General features: G+C 42.2%; 2 protein-coding genes across 5 annotated transcripts in view; one reads left to right on the top strand and one right to left on the bottom strand.

Moving 5' to 3' along the window:
• LOC108872978 (rho GTPase-activating protein 6) overlaps positions 1 to 2,770 on the bottom strand; it is a 70,895-nt gene extending 68,125 nt beyond the window's left edge. Inside the window, exon 1 of the mRNA XM_018660941.2 lies at positions 1,380 to 2,770. Within this exon, the coding sequence (XP_018516457.1) occupies positions 1,380 to 1,889 (510 nt within the window). The 5' untranslated portion in view covers positions 1,890 to 2,770. The remainder of the gene's footprint in view (positions 1 to 1,379) is intronic.
• LOC108872979 (MSL complex subunit 3) lies at positions 1,464 to 15,071 on the top strand. Of its 4 annotated transcripts, none has more exons than XM_051065890.1 (14): positions 1,464 to 1,591; positions 6,612 to 6,694; positions 6,810 to 6,905; positions 7,091 to 7,185; positions 7,269 to 7,366; positions 7,491 to 7,619; positions 7,806 to 7,963; positions 8,043 to 8,201; positions 8,306 to 8,541; positions 8,648 to 8,737; positions 9,332 to 9,441; positions 9,735 to 9,834; positions 9,982 to 10,066; positions 12,797 to 15,071. In XM_051065890.1, the coding sequence occupies exons 1-14, from the start codon at positions 1,574 to 1,576 to the stop codon at positions 12,894 to 12,896; spliced, it is 1,557 nt and encodes a 518-aa protein (XP_050921847.1). In that variant the 5' UTR covers positions 1,464 to 1,573; the 3' UTR covers positions 12,897 to 15,071. The 4 variants fall into 4 exon arrangements, 3 of the variants coding, with proteins under 3 accessions (XP_050921847.1, XP_018516460.1, XP_050921849.1); XR_001959314.2 differs by lacking the exon at positions 1,464 to 1,591 and adding an exon at positions 5,127 to 5,381 and having other exon boundaries at positions 9,987 to 10,066; positions 12,797 to 12,866; XM_018660944.2 differs by lacking the exon at positions 1,464 to 1,591 and adding an exon at positions 5,127 to 5,381.
• The last annotated feature ends 2,456 nt before the right edge of the window (positions 15,072 to 17,527 follow it).

Genomic DNA, 17,527 nt, shown 5'->3' with positions numbered 1-17,527 from the left:
TACGAGTGTGTGTGTGTGTGTGTGTGTGTGTGTGTGAGAAAGAAAGAAAGAAAGAAAGAGAGGCATGCTGCAAGAGACAGAGAGAGTGAAGCTGGAGCTGTTCTTTGTAATAGGAAATGATGGGAGAACTGTTTGAGGGCCGCGTGGTTTTGACCCTGTGACCGCTCCCAGTCGTGAGAACCGAATCCCGGGCCATGTGTCCTTAAGACCCCTCACATCAGCACACACACACGCGCTCCTCTGCTGCTGCTGCTGCTGCATGTACACACCCACACACTCAGCTAGACAAGCAAAATACATATCAACTAAGGAAGAGTAAGAGAGAGTACGTCCACAAAAGAAGCCGGAAAATCATCCACCACTGCATGTGGACTTGTGCCAACTATGCAGCCTATAAACCCCCCCCTGCTAAAACATAAGTCACCCAAGTATGTTTTGGTAAGGATTTAATACGCTACCTTCACCTTATTCACACTCAGTTTAAAGCCTATATGAAGACAAAAGCTGAACTGGTTACAGTAGGAGAAAAATAAAGGATTATGAGAGAAAAGGTATCTGTGCACTTCATTGCACCTTTTGTTAGAATTATTTAATCCTTAAAAGCTCCATAAGAGCTTCTTTAGCTTTCCCAGAAGCACCTCTGTGTAAGGTGTGACTCTCACAAGGACTGAAAACACACAGCAATGACCAACCACGAAAAAAAAAAAAAAAAATCCAGGTGGAATTAGTGGCCTAACTCCTCCTTCCCTACATAATTACCCATGTGCCCTTGGGCAAGACAATTGCTCTAGTTGTAGGCTGTGGTGTACTGGTTTAATACTGGATGGCTTCCAGGTGCAGATGTCAGACTCAGGTCAACAACTCCCCTCCTTGAAAACCCATAAATCTTCCAGTTGGGCTCCAACATCTTCCACTCAAGTCATGATGTCTTGAGTCTGTTAATGCCCGCTTTTTTTTTTTTTTAGCATGTACAGACTAAAGTTTCTGGGTCCAAGAGTCAAAGATGTGCAATTTGGAAAGCCTGGCTTTCCTGAAAGAGATTTTCAGCAGATGTGTCCTCTGGCATAGCAGAAATAAACAGTGTGTGAAGTCTGCTGATTGCTTTTTCTAATTATTCCAGGAGCTGTCATATGGAATTGGAGAGCACCTAAATTCCGTTAAGCCACTTTTCTGTACTGTACAGCTTAGTTTAGTGAGCATGTACAGAGAGGAACTCAGTGAGGAAATAAAGGGGAAAAGGCTGAGTTTGTGCAGATTGTTGACTTCCTTATGATGGTCATTTATAAATCATTCCACCGACCACAAACTCTTTACTGTAAAAGCTGTGACTCAGTTACACAAATGAAAAAAAGCGTATTTTACTGTGATGGAAACTTTACCTCTGATTTCCACACAACGTAAGCGTGAGAGCTGGACGGCTGCACTTTCCTCTGGAGCCACCTCCGCGGGGAGAAGAGCGTGCCGGTGCTCCCGGACGGCGCGGCACCGGGTCCCCTCACCAGAAACGGTAAATCCCCGGCGGTATTCCTTTTGGCACGCTTCACCACGTCGTAGTCGAAGTGGAAGTTGGAGGATGGAGAAACATCCAGAGGTATGGAGGGGGAAGATAAGGACGGGGTTATGGGCTCTTTAAGTGTCGGGATCTTGGTGCGTAAAGACGGCTTCGCAGCCGAGCTCTCCGGAGACGCACCTGCGTCCGTAACCGCCGCCGCCGCCGTTGGCGCTCCAGAAGTTGGTGCCCCACTTGCTCCTTCAGTACCGGTGCCACAGTGTCTTATAATTGCAGGGTCCAGGCTGCGGGTCTGGCGGAGCCTCCGCTTGGTCATGGCTTTGGACGCAGGAGAAGAGCAGGAGAAGACGCTGTTGAGAAGTCCTTGAGCGGCAGACATGTCTCCTTATTTCGGATCTCACATCAGCGCTGCTCTCTCTAAAACCTCCCAACTACAAAAGAGGACTTCGGTGTTGCCCCATCAAATGGAAGCTCCAAGTACAAGCTGGAGAGCTGGAATGCAACGCATTTGGCTGCAGATGCTGCGCAGTGTGGAGAAGGAGCGAGTCAAATCTTCTTTCCCTCCGCTGCGTTCTTCTGCACGTTGGGCACTGCAAAACTAGAGTGGAGTGAGGAGACTGTGTGAGAGAGAGAGTGTGTGTGTGTGTGTGTGTGTGTGTGTGTGTGTGTGTGTGTGTTGGGGGGGGTCACAACACTTGGGGTGAATGCTTGCATACTGTAATTTCCTGTCATTTCTGCTTAAAAACCAGTTTAACTTCAGAGTATCACATTATTAAGAAGATGCAGATGTTCTTTTTAAACTCTCCAAGTGAATTTGCATTAAGATTAAACTTTTTCCTCCATTGATAAAGTGTAAATTACACCCAGATTATGACTAATCTCATCCACCAAAGTCCATTCAGAAAAGCATCATTTTTATTCACTTTCTCCTGAAACAATTCAGCACCACTTTGATGCTGCTAACTTTAACTTTCTGCTGTCTCTGCAGTTAAAAATGTGGGGAGAGATGAGCTTCTATAATTAAAAAGCTCATTTTCATGAGGGTAATTAGGTGAATAGACTGCCACAATAATCAGACAGGCAGAAGGTCATACATACAGACAGACATGATTTAGCCAGGGATGAAAATAGGCATATTAATCCTTGTCTCACATTAATCCACCTCGCTGTCTGGGTATAATAGGCCTATCAGTGAAGCCTGCTGTGTGCTATTATTAGCTAAACAATAAATGAGCTATAGGATTAATAGCCAATGTCTTTCTTTATACACCTGTGTATGAGGCTATATGACAGACATTTGTTGACACAGATGCTTGTGGGAGAGCTCATTTCAGCCCATTAAGATGGCTGTGTGCATTTGTTTAAAGGAGAGAGTGTGTGAGTGTGTGTGTGTGAGAGAGAGAGAGAGAGAGAGAGAGAGAGAGAGAAAGCGAGGGAGCGGGACTATGTGTGGCCCAGTGTGTGAAAGTATGGGAAAAATGAAAAGAGACAGCAGGAGTCTGGAGAGGAGGGTGCCGGGTCGGCTGATAAAGGAGCTTATGAAGCTGCGCTGCATGACACACTCGCACACATACACACAACGCAGCATGACATGACACTGATAACAGCTGAGATAGATTCGACCCTTCTAAAAACAATCCGTGGGGGCAAAGAATGAGACGCAGACTGAGTGAAAACACAGAAGCAGAAATTATAGAATGAAAACATGGTGTTTTGCATTAGTTTATAGAAAAAAACTAATGGAGAGAGGCCAGCACTTGGGGCACTATTGCCCTGAACTGTGCCCATACTGCTTCTAAAAGCCAAAAATAACAGTAATGTGGATGAAAAGTGCATAATTGAGTAACAGATATGTTCCCATACCACAGATTTAAAGTAGCCTATAGACCCTTGCAGCATCCTTGACTTTCCATTTTGCTGCCTTCGAACTCTTCATCATACGTTAAAGACAAACTGGCCATCCAGGGTCTCAGGTTACTAATGTGTAACCATGGAAAACATTTAATGTGAAACAGTGATCATTTGACATGACTGTCAAAATATATCAGATGCGGTCAGGGTCGAAGGGAAGGAGAGTAAATCAACAGGGCTACACTTCAGCCAGTCACGTTTAGTGCTATATACACACTGTCCATATTTGGTATACAATAGTAGAGCTGCACTGCCTGAAACCATTTTAAGCAAAATGAGGCTAGATTCAGCCACAGCTGCAGAGACACGGTTTCCTGTGCTGGGGATCATTGTGCATTTCATTGTCCAAGGCTTTAAGACAGATATGAATGAAAAGGTTACAAGGTCAGGAACAAAAGGAATCAAATGACTGGTATGAAATATGAAACAATAAACCAGTGATATAGGGTCTATTTTTATCTGTTAAAAACAATTAACATTATTTATGGTGCAAAGAGGAAAGATCAGTATTAATCCTGATTTATTACTCCTATACATGAATAATCTGATCTTTTTTTAAGTGATTAAAGTCTGAGATTGGACACGCACACATGCAGTTTGTACCCTAGAGCAAATTCTGAGCAAAGATTTCACGTGTTCCTGGCTGCTCATGTGCACATCCCCATACTATATATGTTTAAGAGCCCCCATATTGTTCCAATAGAGGAAGATTAGATTATTGAGACATGGTGAATTTTCTTTTACTGTATTTTGCCTCAAGGAAAAGGGTCTTTCCCAAAACTGTGAATACCAAAAACAACATGTTTTGGTCCTCTAAAGTATAGAATGTATGATACCCAGGTTGCTTGATTTGTATAGGCAGGTTTAATCTTTGAGTTTGATCAGCAGGTTTGTAGTTGGGGCTGTTTGCAATAGGGTTATGTATTGCCCAGAGGTTATTAATAATTTTCATGTTATGGATACCAAAACGAACACAGATGGCTTTCCTTTTCTGTGAGAGGACCCTTTTAGTGCCTTTTTTGTGTGGGTGTGCAGATTACAGAGGTGTGTATGTGAAGTGTCCATCCACATCAGTTTGGAAACCTAATGATGTCTTATGTTGCTTCAGTAGTGTTACATGCTACAAGCTAATGTTTCCTGCAAACATACACTGAAGTTAAGTAAACAAACAGAACAAAATCAGTTTGGTGGTGATTTAACAAATGTGGCACTCACCTCATGTAGACTTGTTGTGCTCTTATACTGACATCTGCTTGCCGCAATTTGAAATTGCACTACCAGTACGGTGTCCGTGAGAGATCATTTCAACTGATCAAATCGCGGGTTTTTTGTGTTGCCTTCATATCTATTGGAAATGTGGTGATTGTATGTGCTGTGGCGTATTTCTTTGGTCAAAAGCAACGCTATAAAGAATAGTGCACAATTAAGAATATAGATACAGATTTGTTCCCAGATCGCAGAGAATGATCCTCATACAGCGTCCTCTGGTTTTCATTTTGCTGCCTCCAAGTTCTTACAAATGTATAGTTTCATGCTTGGTTTCGTAATGAATGTGTATGGCAAACACTCTCCTATTCTTTTACTGCACTCACTTAGCCTTTGGTTTCGTCTGTGTGCAAACATAAACAATTTAGACCTACTGTGTATTACACGACCCATCGCTATTACCGCGGGGCCTATAGAGGGAGAAATTACGAGTAGTCATTGAAGGCAGCGGCATGTATCCCACAACAGCGCCATCCTTCCACAGTCTGTTTTGGTGGGAGACCCCTCACGGAAAAAAAGTGTTTGGCAAGGAAAGGGTTAAGGAGTTTATAGGGTCCAGATCGATGCCTCCTCTCCCACACGTCGCCATGAACAAATGAATTCGCGGGGAATTAAATATCAATTTCACAAAGGAGAAAGAGTCCTGTGCTTTGAACCCGACCCTACCAAGGCTAAAGTGTTGTATGACGCTAAGGTAACATTTTATGCAAACTGATGTAGCTCCACGACGTTTCGACTTTGTTCAAACGAATAATTTATACTTGAAAAGTAGCGTTGTTCCTGAAAGGTGCAGGATGTAAGAGCCGACTGTAAATACCACCCAGGCCTCAGAAAAATAGCACTAGCTTCTCAGTTTAACGCTAAGCGTTACGGTTTCTCGCATGGTTTCCGGGTACGTTTGATTGCATGTTTGTTGTTGAAGCGCATGATTTAGGCAATAACTTAAAGACAATTATGATATTTTTTGGCTCTTTGCTAATTTCAAAGAGGACTATTGAATGAGGCATTGCAGCCAAAGCTGTTACCAATGCATGTATAAGGTAATGCAAGCAAACGTTTGATATCATTGTCGAAACAGTAAAGTAACGTTATTGATAGCTGGGTGGCTATTACCCAAAGCAGTTTAATGTCAAGACCTAATAAACAAACGCACCAACATCTTCCCTGCTAACTCGGCCAACACTGACCGTTGTAATGCACCAGTTACTGCTGTCTGGCTATTTTAATACCATTGCGTGCAACTTCAGAATATAATGTTGCTCTGTTTCAAACAGGCAGAAATGCTCCAGCCAAGTTACGAATATTATGTTAAGTGCGCAACGTCGTTTTAGCTGGCTGGTTAGCTAGCTAGCTAACGCTAATAGAGGGTAATTCAGGGCATGTCCACAGCAACTCATTATAGCTTGGCTTTTGCTAACCAACACTAGCTAACAGTTGGTTTCAACTGTTGTTTAGCTGCTTGTTTGAGGGTGTTATTGTAGTAAGAAGCTTCAGGGTTTGTACTTAAGTAGGAACACATCAAAGTGAAATAGTAATTTATATGTAGTCCTGCGTTTAACATTTTTGCAGCTAAATGTGGCTACTTAAAGTGCTGAGAAAGATGAGAAGTGTTGTAGTTATGTAGCTGGTGTATTTGATGCTAGGTGACATATTGTGTAATTTAAAGGGCATATTTCATTCTGATAAATAATTGAATGGCCATTTTGCACATTATGTACATTCTAAAAATCTTGATTTGCAAAGGCATGATAAAACACAGCTGAGTAAAAAGTACAAGATATCCTTTTGAAATATAAGGAACTGAACGTGTAATAACTCAAAAACTGTAAATATTTAAATTATAAGTAAATAATGATAAATTTACATTTTGCATCTGCTAACTTGACTTAAATATTTGACTTAATGTTGTGTGTTCTCATTACAGGTCCTTGATATCTTAATAGGTACAGATGAACATGGAAGAAGAATCCCAAAGTACCTGATTCACTTCAACGGCTGGAACAGAAGGTGATATTACACTGGCTCTCTTTTATTAATGGTAGATGAACACATCATCTACTCTAATCTGCCTACTTCAAGCATGATTTATTTTTTGTATTTTTTTATGTTTGTGTTTGTGTAGCTGGGATCGTTGGGCTGCAGAGGATCATGTCCTAAGGGACACTGAGGAAAATCGTAAATTGCAACGTAAACTGGCTCGCAAAGCTCTAGGTCGCATGTAAGTTCATATTATGTTTGTTGAATCAGTCTTGAAAGTAAAGATAAAATATGCAATGTGAAAACTACTCATGGATTTTATTACTTGTTGAACAGGCTATAGAGAAGATTTCTTAAAGATTTTACATACATATTATACCTGAGTTTAATATAGTGTGTGTGTTTTGTTTCCTTTCCTCATGGTAGGAAGAGAAAAGGATGGGCGAAGAGGCGTCGTCGTCAGTCTGGTACTAAATCCTCTCTGAAGACTCTCCCTAAGGAGGACGACAGTGATGACGCATGTGAGAAATCTCTCTCTGTCTTTTGCTCCCAGTCTCGCCTCGGCAATCAAATTAATCTGTCTGTGTTTTGTCTCATTCTCCAGGTTTGATTTCGTCTTCAGAGAGCAGTGACGGCGACGATTCTGACCCTGAATCTTCAAATAGTGGGGACAGCACCTTCTCTGAGGATATCAACAAAATGGTGACGTGGATCCTTTTAATCCTGTATCTGTATCTGAATATACAGACCAGCATTAACATTTTAGGCTTTCAGGACAATATTTTTGTGCTAACTGGCTGATGGATCCTAATCTTGCTTGTTTCAGAGGGTTGAACCAGACATTAATGTCAAGAGGGAGTGTGAGGAGAAGGTTGTCCATGTTGACATCAGCATCCCTGATGTTCTGAAGAAGAAACTGGAGGATGACTGTTTCTACATCAACAAGAGGAAAAAGGTATGTGCAGCAGATATTAGGCAATGAGTGGCTGAGTGGTTTGCATTTCATGTTGATTCCATCCATCATTTAAAGTTCGATTAGGTCAATATTGGTGCTTCTGTTGGGTATACTGAGATATTGAAGCTTACTTACATGGAAGTGGCTTGAGGCTCCTTTGTAATCAGCTGTTACTTTCTCTCCTAGCTGGTGATGGTTCCCTGTCAGACGAATGTCGTGCACATCCTGGAGTCCTATGTGAAACACTTTGCCCTCAACAAAGCATTCATGGCCAATGACAGGTACCGGCGGCAGCAGAGCACCACACAGAGCAGCAGCCCACAACCAGTGCCACCAGAGAAGAGGTGAGTGCAATGGAAATAGATGTGCTTATATGTTATATGATTATGAACATTAACTTTAAAAATTTTTATTTGCATTAAGCGAGGAGCTGTGTAAGGAGATGGTTGACGGCCTGAGGATCACCTTTGACTTCACCTTACCCATGATCCTCCTCTACCCCTGTGAACAAGCTCAGTTCAAAAAGGTCAGCTCCTCAAGGCTCTTTCTGGCCATGAATGAAAGCTCCCCCTGCTCCAGCAAGTAAGTGTGTCATGATGAGTTAAGTCATGTGTGCTGTATCAGATGCCACGGCTTGTTTGTGATATACTGCATATTAAGTTTGTTCACCCCTTTTGTTTCTGAAGCACCCAACGTGAGCGCAGCCCGAGCCCGTTGGGACACAACCCCCCTACTCCTCAGTCCACAGACAGCCAGCCGGCGCTTAGCGACGTCTCTGCCACCACCCCCACCGCCCCAGCCCCCACCCCGAAGCGCCGGCGCCACCCTGACATGGACTGTATCTCATACCAGTCCCAGTCTCTCAGGCGCTCTACCAGGAACACGTCTGGAGGTGACAGGCCAGCTGAAGGAAGTAGTGGAGGTAATGCACTTTTACAGAAATTGGAATTTGATCTGTTCTTGTATGGTTTAGTAGTCATTTACGATCTCTTTGCAAAGCTATAAGTGTGATTTATGTAATCATCCAGGTGGAGGCAGTGCCACAGCATCCCCGCAGCTCAAACGACGTCTGGTTGACACGTCATCGCAGCCCAAGTTCTTCCTCAATCTCGAAAGAAGTAAGCTCACACTCACTAAAAAACACTAAGAAATGATATAACAGCATATTGTGAATGACATGACTCGACATCAACATTATTTTTTTAAAATCTAAATAATATAATATCTAAAAAGGGTTGTTTGTGGTGTCATGTTGATTTCAGCTTGTAGTCTGTGAAGCTCATCCTTATTAATGACCGAATACTGTTTATGTGAGGTTTATATTCATCAGAGTATAGACTTTTTTAACAACACATTTTGCGCACAAATTTCAAAATACAGGCATATTTAACAGGAACAGCACCTTTGTCAAGATGTACACAGTCAGACAGATCTATCGACCTGATCAGATTAATATCAAAATAATGCATTTCATGACAACATTCAGTGTCAATGAATGTTCAACTCGCTCTGTTTGTAATAACCAGTTTCGGCCAGTAGATGGCATTATCCTCCTTCTTTCCTCTCACATTCATCCCCTCTCAAGTGTTTCAGAACTTATTGTCACCTGCATTAATTTTTGCTGTCATTGGTTTATCAGTGATAAGGCACATAGCAAGATGGTCATTGTTATGAATGTGTTGCTTTTTCTTCTGTTCTTCCTCTTTACCCAGAAACCCCAGTACACAGTGGCTCATCTTCCCCATTGCCCTTGACGCCAAGCAAAGAGCGAAGCGGGCCATTCTATGGCCTGGAGAGCCGGAGAAACAATGAGCTTAATGAGGTGATGCAACTGTGTGTGATGAACGTACTGTTACCTGGAAGGGAAACAATGTCTTGCTCAAGGACTCCAGGATAGTCATATAAATGGCCTGCATCATTGCAGGAAGAGAATTTACCCATGCATGAATTGAAATTGTCAGTCCTAGTAACATACCCTGTGTATGAACCAGTTTGGATCACATCAGCTGCAGTCAATCCAGAGCTGCATTTTGAATGTACTGTAGGAGCCTGTGATTTATGTTTGGCTTTATGAAACCTAGCTAAATGTTTTTTTTTCTTTGCTTTGTCGAGCAGGTCCTAAGCTGGAAGCTGACCCCTGATAACTACCCTCTGAGTGACCAGCCCCCTCCACCTTCCTACCTGTACGGATCACAGCACCTGTTGCGGCTTTTTGGTTGGTGTCTCAATTTACTCTGACTAGCTCCCTTGTTATATAGGATTTCAGTGGTTTGGTTGTTGTTATTATTTTGATGGTAATTTATTTTTTTTCTCCCATTGTGCAACTTGCTAACATTCCCCTGCTTGCTGCCTTTTCATCCAGTGAAGCTTCCTGAGATCCTGGGAAAGATGCAGATCCCTGAGAGGAATCTCCGAGCCCTGATCAAACATCTGGAACTTTTTCTCAGGTAACTGATCAGTGTATTTAAATGTATTACCTTCATCTATAAGAGGTAAGTGCTTTACAAACCAAGAAGAGGGGGACAGACACTGTATAATTAAAATGGAGACAGAGGGTTTTAAGTTTCTTCAGTGTAGAGATACAGGGTTATCAATCTTTGACACAGACCTAAGCGCTTAGTTTCTTCACCAAAACACTGAGTCATAATATTGAAATCTCACCCCCTCTGGAAAAACAAATTGTGCTGTCAGGTGGACAGGAACTGTGTGAAATCATCTATAATTTCCTCTGAGATTGAATCATTCAAAAGATGTAGTGCTGCGATGAATTAATGGGACATTAAATGGCACTTTGAGTTAAAAGGCACCTTGCTAATAACCAGCCCGGTTCATTAACCAAGGTTTGACCTAGCTAAGCATTAAAGCTCCATAGTAAGTGCCAGGGTTGAGCTGCAGGAAGTTCTCATTTCACAAGGAGAGTGGAGCAGAACCTGAGAGCTATCAGCACACCCTTGACAAATACATTTTATGCCTTATGCACAGTATCCTACTGCACTGAAGTGTTTGGTAGTCTGCTTCACAGTTAAAGCAGTAGATTAAAAGATGGAGGACAATCGGATTCATAAAAAGACAAAAATAGTGATTGTCAGGAAACAATCAATACACCAAAATAACCCAGGGACACCAAAACAAAAAGGCAAGAAAGAGTAAGTAAATGAGAACATGGGGATTGGGGGGGTGGAGTGAGAAAGAGCATGTGTTAGAGGGAGGGAGATGAGTGGGCGTTACACAAGCACGGGAGTCTAATCTTTAAATCCTCCCTAGCGATCTTCAGTTCAGCTGGTCCCAAACCTGGGGGATTTAGGTCCTCTCATTCTCTAATCAAACACTCGCAGTACTGCCCTCTGCCACCAAGCAGCGCTGTGGAGTAACACCTGAACGCAGCAGGGAGTGGGCACAGGAACAAACCTGCGTCTCAGAGCCAAAACTGCCTCTCTTCTACCACTCAACCAAAATACATGTATATAAATAAATAAACTAGACCTCAGTACTTGGTGCCACAGAAAGCTTGAGGTGGTCTTCTGAAAATAGCTAGGGCTGGCATTCATGTCAGATTGTGGGAGGAGAGTGGTGTGCGGCATGAAAGGATTACAGCATTCAACTTAGATGCAGAATGTGATGCATCACCTTCACCAGATTTTTCTCACGGCAGGACATGACCGTAACACTCAGTAGAAAATAAAATACAGATACCTCATTCTTTTCAGCAGCATTAGCAGTTCCTCTGGGCACAGCATCTCGTGCAGTGTCATCACTAGTAGGGGGAAACATGGGTTGGAAAGTCCTTTAATTCACTTCAGCAGCACTGGACTGTAAATCACTGGTGCATCTCTTTTCATAGAGCATTATTCTGCAGAATGGCAGAATTGGATGCAAAGAGTGAAGTGCTTAAAAGTAAATTACTTTTGCAGTTTCAATCTCCTCTGTAGCTCTGTGATGAACTATAAGTCGTTAAGACAGGATTGATAGTATTCAGTGCAGGAAACACTCCCCATTTTTTTCCCCCTGTAACTAATTAATATGTTCACTGTGTTGGAGACTCTGCAGGACACTGGACACAAACTAAAACACTTGCGCCTTGTGGGAAAGCCTTCATGCTTTTTTTTTTTTTTTTAACTCTGAATTCAGCCCCATGGCAGATTGTGCCGAGCAGGCAAAAACTGATTGATGTCGCGGAGACTGAAGTGCGTTGCATTCTGGGATTTGGCCACAGTTGATCTCTCACTCTCCCTTTCTCTGCAAGAATGATTATGATTAAGTGTGGGTGTGTGTGCACATGTGTACGCACACGTTACGCTGATTTACAATGTGTATGCCTAAAGCAGCTTGCCTTGTGTTATTACTGATCTAACAGCAATAGAGATTAGCACAAGCCTGAATTTCTGGCACCAAAGAGCCAAAAAATAATTTTCTGATTAATAATTATATATTGAAACCTGTTTATTGCCTTGCAATGAATATCTTTAAATCAGGTTTTTTTGTTTGTAGCCAAGAATTTGCTTAAACTTCTTTAGACCTGCTCACAGTGAGTTCACTGTGGGGTATTTCCTTTATTGTCCCATCAGGTTGTCTTGTTTGTTATTCGTTGTCAAAGCGTTCTTAAGTTCTCCTCTGATGAGGATAATTTGTTTGCATTGAGATTAGGAAGGCCGGTGGAGCTAAGATGAGATGGCAAGATTTAGAGGATTTGGCCGAGTAGCGGATACTAAGAAGATTCCGGATTAGTTTTCCCCGCTACTGATTAGATGGAAGGGGGATGGGGGGGTTCACTCTTCTCCCTCCCTGACTGTTAGTATGTCATTCTCATGTTCTCGGTCTTTCTGACATAGTGATTGGTTCTCTGGTGGTGGTATAGGGATGGATAACTGTAGTATAGGGATCTCTGACATATACCGACAGGCAGAGGGCAAGGGGTCGAGGATTTACTTGGAATGAGCCAGGGATATCTAGGAAAACCAGAAGTCAAAGTGAACTGGGACGTGACATTTGAGATGCTTTCGTGTCACTGCTTTTTGCTTCATGTAAGCCTTTTATGTCTGTGCTGTTTGTCATCTGACAAGGAGCTTATGTGGAAAGTTGACTGTGAACAGAGGGATGCTGAACATTTTTGAAGTCAGACTATCTCACTAGATCTCCTTCTCTTGTACTTCCCACTTCCCACCCTCCCTCTCTCTCAGGTTTCTGGCAGAGTTCCATGAGGATTTTTTTCCTGAGTCCGCATATGTGTCAGCATCAGAGGCCCACTACAGCATGAAACAACCGAGGCCCGTTTACTGAAGGAGACACTGGCCATTGTGTTTCCTTCCTTTGCCGTTTTTTCCCTGACCTGCCCCTTCAGCTTGTCAAGACTGACCTGTGCTGGGCTCCTGTACAGAGGGATAATAGCAGCTTTCTCTGGAGTTAAGCTGCATTGTGCTTTCCTGGACCTCTCTTTTTTCTCCTCTGGCCTAACATTAGTTTTCCTCCTGTTGCCTCGTGGAACCAGTTGCTTATACCATGCCACTAACCCCTCGCCTGCGCTCTATTTGTAGTACTGTTGTGCATGCGAGGCCACCCTGCGCTGCTTTGCTTCAGTGTACTGCTCCAAGGCATGTCGAGTGCTGTGTGTTGGCTGCCTTTTTGTAGGCCCCATGTGAGATTTAATTCTTAGGAGAGAGCTACTACCAACCCAGCTTTCCAAGCCTTTCTTCATTGTCATCTGCTTTTTTGTTACCTGGCTTCTTAAGACTGAGCCAAGGCTGGAGGGTGTCTTCTGATGATCTGATATTGTCTCAGATATTAGAAGCTAGCTAAAACAAAACACATGTGGAACCAGACACAATCACTGCTATTTGGCAGGCCCCTTTTTTCTCCTGCCATGACTTTGCCATTCTTCATAGCCACAGTTTTTGAATATTGTGGTTTATTCATAGAAGGGACACAGATTGAAAAGCTCTGTGTTCAGCCTCCCCAGTAAACTAACCTTGGAGGCACTGTATGCTGTTTTGGAAGCTTGGCCCCTCTTAATGTTAGTGACTTCCTTTAAGTGCTTCCTGTGCAGTGCCGCCAGTGACCCTCCTCTGGAAATGATTCCTGTAAAGCTACAGTAGGACTTGCTTTTCCTATCCTGGAGATGGTTTGCTGCTTTCACTGAGCAATTCTTATTTGCTGACGCTCAAAAAACTTTTTATCAGGAATGTTGTCTTCCCTCCAGATTTTCCTCTAGTACTACACTTTTTGGATGTGTAATGTCCTCTAAGTGTCCATTAGAGACTCTTATTTCCTGCTTTGTCTTGCTTTTGATGTTGTCCTGTGCATGTCTGATAAATGTCTGTATGCTTTTTATTTGACTTTGTTTTGTCTGTTTCTCTGACAATAGCTTCCTTTTAACAGGAAGGATAAGTTGCAATGGTGCTGTGTACCACATGTCACAGCAATGTAGTTATATACTATATAAGTTCTATCTTGTTGTGAAGCTAATCGTAATCTACAGTTAAAGACCAGAGGCTGTTAGTATATGCAAATATTACTTGAGTTGCTTTCTTACATGCACTGCAAACCTGAAATTTTTCAGTGATTACCTGATGAAGTTGTATGTGTGAACACAAATGTCTACATCAGTCAGATCGGACATCAAGCAGATTTTATCCCGCCCATGTGTGAATAAAGCAGGTAATTGTCTGGGGAATTCACACCAAGTGGAAGGGAGTGGCTTTACCTGCAGGTGCCACCCCTCGCCTAAACCATTAGTATTTAGTATTTACAGTAGTAGTAGAACACATCTCATGCAGCCATTCTCCGACTATGTGCTGCATCTGCGATAGGGCAACACCAGCGGATGTCCACACCTGATACTCCAGACATTATCTGGAGTGCATGTGAAAACGGCTTTAAAGATAGTTTTAGACCAGCTCAGTTTAGTGAATATCACAGAGATTAGACAATCACCTAAATGTGTCAAAAACAAAGATATGATACATTTATGTGATTTACACCATAATGACTGAATAACCATTTTATAAGGAAAAATGAACAACAAATGCTAGGAATTATTTAAAATGCAACAAAAGCGATCAGTTTGGTTCCTTGTTATGCCATTGTGAAAATGTAAATACAAACCACCTGTTGGATCAGTTAGTTATTTATTTTTCTTTACATATCACTGGATCACTCTGTTTGTGTTGTTTCCTGAGTTGGTTATGAAACACTTGACAAAGGCCAATACAGACTTGTTGCTAATACACAGTTAGTTTGTCTCACCTGTTTCTCGAACAAATATATCTGTAGATACAGTGTAAATTTCTGCATAATAACAGACTTGTAGGTTTAATACAGTGGTTCTATGTTCTCAGTGTTGTGTACAGAGGTATCGTTTGCATAGCCTGTTGGACTTTTATATTGTGTGTCATTTCAGCGTTCTACCCATATCGTCTTCATAGCGTAGACGATATTAAATAAAGACTTTTACTAAAACTTGTTACCTTATTTATATATATATACACATACATAATACACTCTCATTACTCTCATTAGTATGCATATACTGTACTGCCCCGATGGCAGAGTTTTAAATATGTTTTAAAATCCTGATTGATACCTGCTTTTTCCTGTGCCTTTTCTTGCCTTTATACTTATCACTCTGAGATGAATTAGCTTGGAGCATGCAAATGGATTTGTAGCGAGTGCTCTAGTAAAAGTTAAACGTGGACAGGAGAATTTTATCAGCTACCCTGACCTTACATGTCACTGGACTGTAGCTGATTAAAACGTCAACCCTGAATATGCTGCTGCCACAGCTTGACATTTTGAATCTACTGTCCTTGTCAGCATGGCTCTTCTGTTTGTGTTTTAGCCACTTAAAATCAATCCATGTCTAATCTAGTTCTCATTTATATGAAAACCTGACATTACTCTTGACTCCATTTAATCAACCGTAGTAAAAACTGCCAGAGTGACAGGACAGATTTGTCACTGATGTGGTATGATACTGCCACTGTTGCCGTGATGAGCATTAGTGAACATGTTGAAATTTTGATCTAATCGGTGTACCCTTGTCTGCTGAAGATGGATGGGAGGCTAAGCAGAGGTGGGCATGTTTTTGGCAGTGATGAAAGTTCGATTTGTTCCAAATCAGGTACTTTTGGAACATAAAAAAACACTGAGGGAGAGACTCTGTTCGCAGAGTTATACAGCATTTTTTCCACAAGACTGCAGCTAAATCTAAAATATTGTCATACTTCAATGATAATTGTTTAGTGGACTATAAGAGTTTGGGGTCACAGGTTTGTCTGTGACTAATTTGTAGGTCATTAGTCCCCCCTGCTGCAGCCAGCGTTACGCCCATCAAAAGTGAGTTGCGTGAGAAGGTGAGACACAAATAAAGCTTAGTACGCAAACTTTTCACTCTGTCTGAGTATCACCATTCGGAACAAGTAAAAAATTTTTTGCCCTTTGACATGATCAGATGTCACTAGTTGATTTTAAGCATGCTGAATCCTTTCCTTGTCCTTTGTGCTTTCTCTGAGCAAGACTGTTGGACGAGTGATGAATTATAATCCTAATAAAATGAGCTTTGGAAGATATGTCATGAAATCATAATACCTGACTCGCGCAGGTATTTATGTGTGCCAGTTAGGGGCATAACGATTCTATTTATTTGCTGTTAGGAAATATACATTAGAATGCAGATGATTTGAAGTCATTTTTTGTAGTCCTTTTGGAGAGGTTGGATTCAACAAAGTCTCTTCTTCTATACCTCTATACTGTATTTTTACTGTCTGCAGAACAATGCTCTTAGCCCATTCCCAGTGTACCTATGGGAGGATGGCAAACCTGGCCTCCCCATCAGGGTCCTAATGGGTTTTAGTGGTGAACCTTAATTGTATTTGGACTGGGTCAGACTTCTTGTAATGAACCGCTTATCAGTGCAACCCAATACAGCACTCTCTTGCCTGCTGCTATCATGTAGCCGCAGAAGCCACCAGTCCAAGCCTCTCCATGCATCTCAAATCGATTTCCCGTCCCACACCGTCTCTATCCACTTACCACATGATTCAATCGTTGGGGGGAAAATGGGATGTAATGAGATGTGAGCTATCACCTGGTAAGTGCTGCTGCCCGCACCTTTCACCTGATTCCACTGCTTCTTTTGTTTGTGTTCACCCCTTCCATCTGCAGCGGGTGCAGTCATATCTTTCCATCCCAGTCTCCAGTCTCCATGTCTCACTTCTTCTTTAGTCCCTGAGTGGTTTTCTTTTCCTGCCCTTACATCCATATCACCATCTCTTTTGTCTAATGCGCCCTCTGATTGGTCTTTTGTTTTTCCGTTCCTCTTCTCATTCTTCGGTACTTTAGTGAGACAGAGGAGATAAGAGTGAGAAGCTTTTGGCCAGTAGGAGTGTGCAGACATATTTTTTTCCATCCATTTATGGAAGTGTTCTCTGCTTTCCTTCCTCTTTTCATCCACTCCAAGCTTTTGCCTCATCAAGACATCCTTTGACACATTCATCTCCTCACCCATCCTCACCCAAGTCGCTGTCATTTTGTCTCTTCATCACTCATCTCCATTCTCTTGTTTTTTACCTTCCATTATCCCGTTCTCTCATTTTCATTCCTCTACCATGGACCTAGGAGATGGATTGCAAGAGAAGAGAGTGGACACCAGCCCCTCTATCTCCACTGATTCCTCTTGGACATCATGCGACCTTAGCACTGACCTCACATCAATCAGTTCTGACCAGAACTTGACTCCAGTGACAGTTCACTGTGGCTTTACACTGTTCGTGGACCAGCAGCCAAAGAAGTCGTCTCCAGTCAAGGTCTCTTCTGAAGTACGAATCTTGAAGGTTGCTTGGAGGGAGACATCTTTTCTTGGAGACGATGAGTAAGTACATAATCGAAATAACGTAAGAAAACTTTTTTTCAGCATC

This window comes from Lates calcarifer, linkage group LG7_2, assembly GCF_001640805.2.
Source record: "Lates calcarifer isolate ASB-BC8 linkage group LG7_2, TLL_Latcal_v3, whole genome shotgun sequence".
Classification (NCBI taxonomy): domain Eukaryota; kingdom Metazoa; phylum Chordata; class Actinopteri; family Centropomidae; genus Lates; species Lates calcarifer.
This window is presented reverse-complemented; position numbering and strand designations above follow the sequence as displayed.

Bases quoted from the DNA above. Each gene is read 5' to 3' on its own strand.
- LOC108872979 (XM_018660944.2), top strand. From the start codon at position 5,283: ATGAATTCGCGGGGAATTAAATATCAATTTCACAAAGGAGAAAGAGTC. The intron at 7,964-8,042 runs GTGAGTGCAATG...ATTTGCATTAAG, and splicing joins CCAGTGCCACCAGAGAAGAG to CGAGGAGCTGTGTAAGGAGA. The intron at 8,202-8,305 runs GTAAGTGTGTCA...TTGTTTCTGAAG, and splicing joins AGCTCCCCCTGCTCCAGCAA to CACCCAACGTGAGCGCAGCC.